Source organism: Penaeus monodon, chromosome 4 (genome assembly GCF_015228065.2).
Source record: "Penaeus monodon isolate SGIC_2016 chromosome 4, NSTDA_Pmon_1, whole genome shotgun sequence".
NCBI lineage: Eukaryota > Metazoa > Arthropoda > Malacostraca > Decapoda > Penaeidae > Penaeus > Penaeus monodon.
In genome coordinates, this window is record NC_051389.1 from 5,937,883 (window position 1) to 5,942,577 (window position 4,695).

Below are 4,695 nucleotides of genomic sequence, written 5' to 3' on the forward strand. Positions count from 1 at the left end.
TCTCTCTCTCTCTCTTTCTCTCCTTCCTTCTTTCTTTCTCTTTCTCTATCTATCTATCGATCTCTTTTATTCTCTCTCTCTCTCTCTCTCTCTCTCTCTCTCTTTGTCTGTTTCTGTGCCTTTCTTTCTCCCCCTTTTTCTCTTTCTCTCATTCTATCGCTCTTTTTTCTCCTTTCCTTTCTTTCTATCATCCTCTCTCCCCTCTTATTCCCTCCTTTCTCATGCTCTTTTATACTTTCTATATTCTTCCTCCTTTCCCCCCCCCTCTCTCTCTCTCTCTCTTTCCTTCTTGTTCTCTCATATCCATAACTTCACAAATTCACAAATATTTATTCATTTTTTTTTTTAATTATTATTATTTATTTTTTTTTTGCTCTTCCCTTCAGTCTTCGTGACTTACATTGTATGTAATGTATGTTTGTAATTATCATCATTACCATCATCATCATCGTTCATCATCATCATCATCATCTACATCATCATCACCATCATCATTACCATCATCATCATCTACATCATCATTCTCCTCTTTCTCCTCCTCCTTATTCTTATCATCACTATATTCCTCCTCCTCCTCCTCCTTATCATCATCATCATCTTCCTCCTCCTTATCATCATCCATCATCATTTTCTACATCATCACAATCCCCTCATCATCATCGTCACTGTCATCATCATTACCATCATCATCATTATCATTATCATTACCATTATCATCATAGCAACTGTAGCAGCAATACTAGTAATAACAGTAGTAGTCATGAAATAGATAATGATAATAATGATAATGGTGATAATGCTAATGCTAATGGTAAAAATAATAATGACAATTACGCTAATAATAATAATATTTATGACATAAAGTTATATAAAGTTATATAAAGTTATATATAGTTATATAAAGTTTATATAATAAATATACAAACCCATATTTAAATCATTATTGTACCGTTATATAACATTTTCAAAATTTCCTTTACAAATTTTCATCTACATTTTCGGAAAGTTTCGAAAGCTACACCCGCTTACCTTATTACCTAACTTCTGTTGATTCTCCTTTTATGGTTTCTACGCCCTTACAGATCTGCGTAAATCCCTTTTCAACTCCTTAGATGCCACTACTATCGTGTTTTCTTTGTTACTCCGGCAGTGTTATCACTTTCTCATATCCTTTTCCTTTAAAGGTTTCACTGAGACTGTTCAGTCGTTGTCTTTATAGCTGTCTTGGTACACTTTTTATGTGGGATAACATAATTACGTTTGTTATATGTTAACATCTTTTCGAAATTTATGAAATTGTTTAGATTTAGTGATATTTGATGTTGTTTATTTATTTTCGGGATCATTTCCTACCGTTTATTATTTTTCACGTTTTCATGTTTTTTTTTCTTTTCTTTTTTACTTTGAGAATTTATAAAAAATAGTTTTATCTTGTATTTTAGAACGAAATTCTATTCTCAAGGTTTGGTCTGATGATCAGAATCATTATATCGAGACATGCTATTATAAAAATGGGTGTTATTTAATCAATTTATCTATCTGTTCATTCATGCTTTATTGTGCTCACGTTTCTCTGTCACCCAGTTATGTTTACACTATATTTTATCAGCTGTTTGAGGCCTTTTCATATACTTTTAGATTATTAATTTCCCCATTTATACTATTCCAGAGGCGAAAAATAAGAATCATTAATATCGAAAGTTTTATTTATGTAGAAAGACACTATTTTTATACCTGAAGTAAATACACTTTTACATATACTTTGTTAGCAGGTATTGCTTAACATTTTTTGAAAGATTTGGCAGATAGGGTCACTAAAGTACTTTCCATATGTGTGCGAATTGGGTTATTTGTCTAAAACTATAAACTTTTATCTTGCTACAAATTACATTGTTATGAACATCTACTTTTTCTCTCTCTCTCCACACACACACACACACGTATGTATGTATGTATATATATATGTATGTATGTATGTATGTATTTATGTATGTATGTGTGTATATGTATGTATGTATGTATAAAAAGGTATGAATGAGAGTGAATATCTTCACAATACAAGAATTGTATTTGACCGGTTTCGATACTATCTTCGTCAGAAATACAATATAGTCGGAGGTAATCGAAACCGGTCAAATACATCTCTTGTACTGTGAAGATATGCAGTCTCATTCATACCTATTATACATTTGTCAACATGAATACGTTATATCTATTAAATCTAATGAGGATTATGTGTGTTTATATATATTTATAAATACATGCATACATATGCATACATATGCACATATATACATAAAAAAATATATATACACATAATTACTTATTTATATATATACACACACACACACACACACACACACACACACACACACACACACACACACACACACATATATATATATATATATATATATATATATATATATACACACACACATAAATACATACACACACATCCAGATATATATAATGTATACACACATCTATAATCTCTAGAAGGGTTATATCCCATGATCATACACTCATTTACACATTTACATGACTTTCCTGCAGAGAAGGGCCATCGCGATGACCACGACGCTCCCTAAGACGCGAGCCGACGAGCAAGGTACGGGTGTATTATCTTTGAGGAAAACGTTTCTAAAAACGTAGCTTACATCGCAGAGGTCGGAGTGGCCGCTGACCTCGTCGAGCGTGTTGTTTTCGCCGAAGGTCGTGAGGTAATTGGTGGTGTGGGCCGCGACGATAGCCTCTGGGTGGAAGGACGAGAGATGGGTGTTGGTTACCTGCAGGTGGTGCTTGGCCACTTCGCGACTGGCGTTGAAGGTGATGGCGTGGCGACTCAGTTCGAGACTCCTGACCTGATTAATGTCTAGGGTCAGGTCACCGACGAACACGAGGCTGTCTTCTTTGAAGTTCAGGTTTTGGATGTTGCTAAAATTCAGGCGCTTCATGAGGGGGTGGCCCTCGAAGGCTCTCGGCATCACGTCCACGGTATCGCATCCTGTCACCGCCAGCTCTAGGAGGGAGGTGGGAATTCCCATAAGCTGGGGCTCCAGCTTGACCCTCTGTGGAATAGGTCATGGGAGTCGTGAGAAAAGCTCAAGAAATAACAGAGAAAGAAGGGGAATGCTAAGAGAGAAAAGCTAAACAAGAAAGAGACGGAAAGAAAAGGATGCTAAGATACAAAAGAGTTGTCTTTCCTCAAATTCCGAAAATATAACAAATCATATACTCAGACTCATTGCTGTTGGGACCCAAGGAGGCAAGCGCCACAGGCAAATGATATATATTCTCCAGTGCATTTATTTCCCATTTCAAAATCTGCGCATTCGGTAAATGTCAGAGGAAAAGAAAGAAAGAAAAAAAATCTTTTTCGAGTATTATTCGCTTTTAAACTTCCTTAAAAACACTAATTCATGGGGAGCATGATTACACTGCAGATGTCCTAGATAAAAACGTAATTAATATGTATTACCTTAAGCTAGTACGGACCCGTACATTCTCCACCCAAAGCACACGGAACACAAAACGCAATATGTAAAAATGGCACAAGAGATTTTGGAGTCTATGAAACATTTACTTATAAATGTTTACATTTAATTTTAAATTTACTTAATAATACTTGTATGCTGTAAGTAAATGGTATCATTTACTTACACCATCCAAGCATTAACTAGGATACTCGACGCCAAAGCACTGTGATAAAAACAGAAAACCAAAATAAACATGAAAATTACGTACTTGACCAACTGCAGAATGACCTTGTAGCTGAAACTGCTTGTTTAACTCCGTGATGCAAGATACCTTCTGGTTCGGACACGTAAGACTGCACTGCAACTTGCCCTCTCCAATGTGCACTATTGCCATCACCAAGAGCGAAACGACGTATTTCCAGTAACCAAAGGCCTCCATGCTTTATTGATTTATTGTTAACCCTTTTTTTTTACTGTGACTGGATGATATTTTGCCTTGTACCATTCACGATGACTGCCGCTGGTCTACTGAATGAAATGACATTTGATCTTCTCGGAGTATGGTGTGTGGTTACTGGTTAGAACATAAAACGTGCCTTTCCGTTTCCGGTCCTGAGGCGCTGGTGTCTGTGTATTTATTTTCGTGAGTGGATGAGAGGCTATGTGCATGTTTACGTTGTACTAAAAACGTCTATGTACTAAAGGTATTTCACGTTTTACTAAACCTATTGAGAGATCTAATTCAATATGGCATTGAATGTCACTCTCATAACATTTATTTGACAAAGTATAGTTATCAAGTTAGTGCTTTGTTTATAGCTGTACCCATGTTTTACTAATAATAAGTCTAAACAGATAATGAAAACTAGTAAAACGAGATTTACCCGTAATTCAATACCCTCTGGATTTTCAATACGTAGGTTGTGGATAAGAGAGAGAGTGGATGATAATAATAACGAAAATCAGCGCAATTGATAATGATCTCCGTATTTGTAACGCAACAATTACACGAATAAGAACCATCATAATCTTAATAAATTTACTACACCGATAAGCACAAACATAACCAGTCTACACGTGGCTGTAGGGTACGTTTCCAACATATCTCTCCTCTTATCAGTCCAGAACCTTTCAGTGAACCCCGGTTTGAAAATCCCTGTTCTTGTTTATGGCGTTTAAGTGCAGTACGAGAAACACCATGATGTTATCTTAATGA

General features: G+C 35.6%; 1 protein-coding gene across 1 annotated transcript; it reads right to left on the bottom strand.

The window, feature by feature from the left end:
* Nucleotides 1-1,688: 1,688 nt before the first annotated feature.
* LOC119569369 lies at nucleotides 1,689-4,016 on the bottom strand. Its single transcript, XM_037917563.1, has 2 exons — nucleotides 3,748-4,016; nucleotides 1,689-3,071 (listed from the first exon to the last, which is right to left on the bottom strand). Exons 1-2 carry the CDS (start codon nucleotides 3,916-3,918, stop codon nucleotides 2,538-2,540), a joined length of 705 nt encoding a protein of 234 aa, XP_037773491.1. The 5' UTR covers nucleotides 3,919-4,016; the 3' UTR covers nucleotides 1,689-2,537.
* Between the last annotated feature and the right edge of the window lie 679 nt (nucleotides 4,017-4,695).

Excerpts from the sequence above, each read along its gene's own strand:
- LOC119569369 (XM_037917563.1), bottom strand. The coding sequence starts at position 3,918 with ATGGAGGCCTTTGGTTACTGGAAATACGTCGTTTCGCTCTTGGTGATG. Across the intron at positions 3,072-3,747 it reads GTCATTCTGCAGTTGGTCAA|AGGGTCAAGCTGGAGCCCCA; the intron begins GTACGTAATTTT and ends CCTATTCCACAG.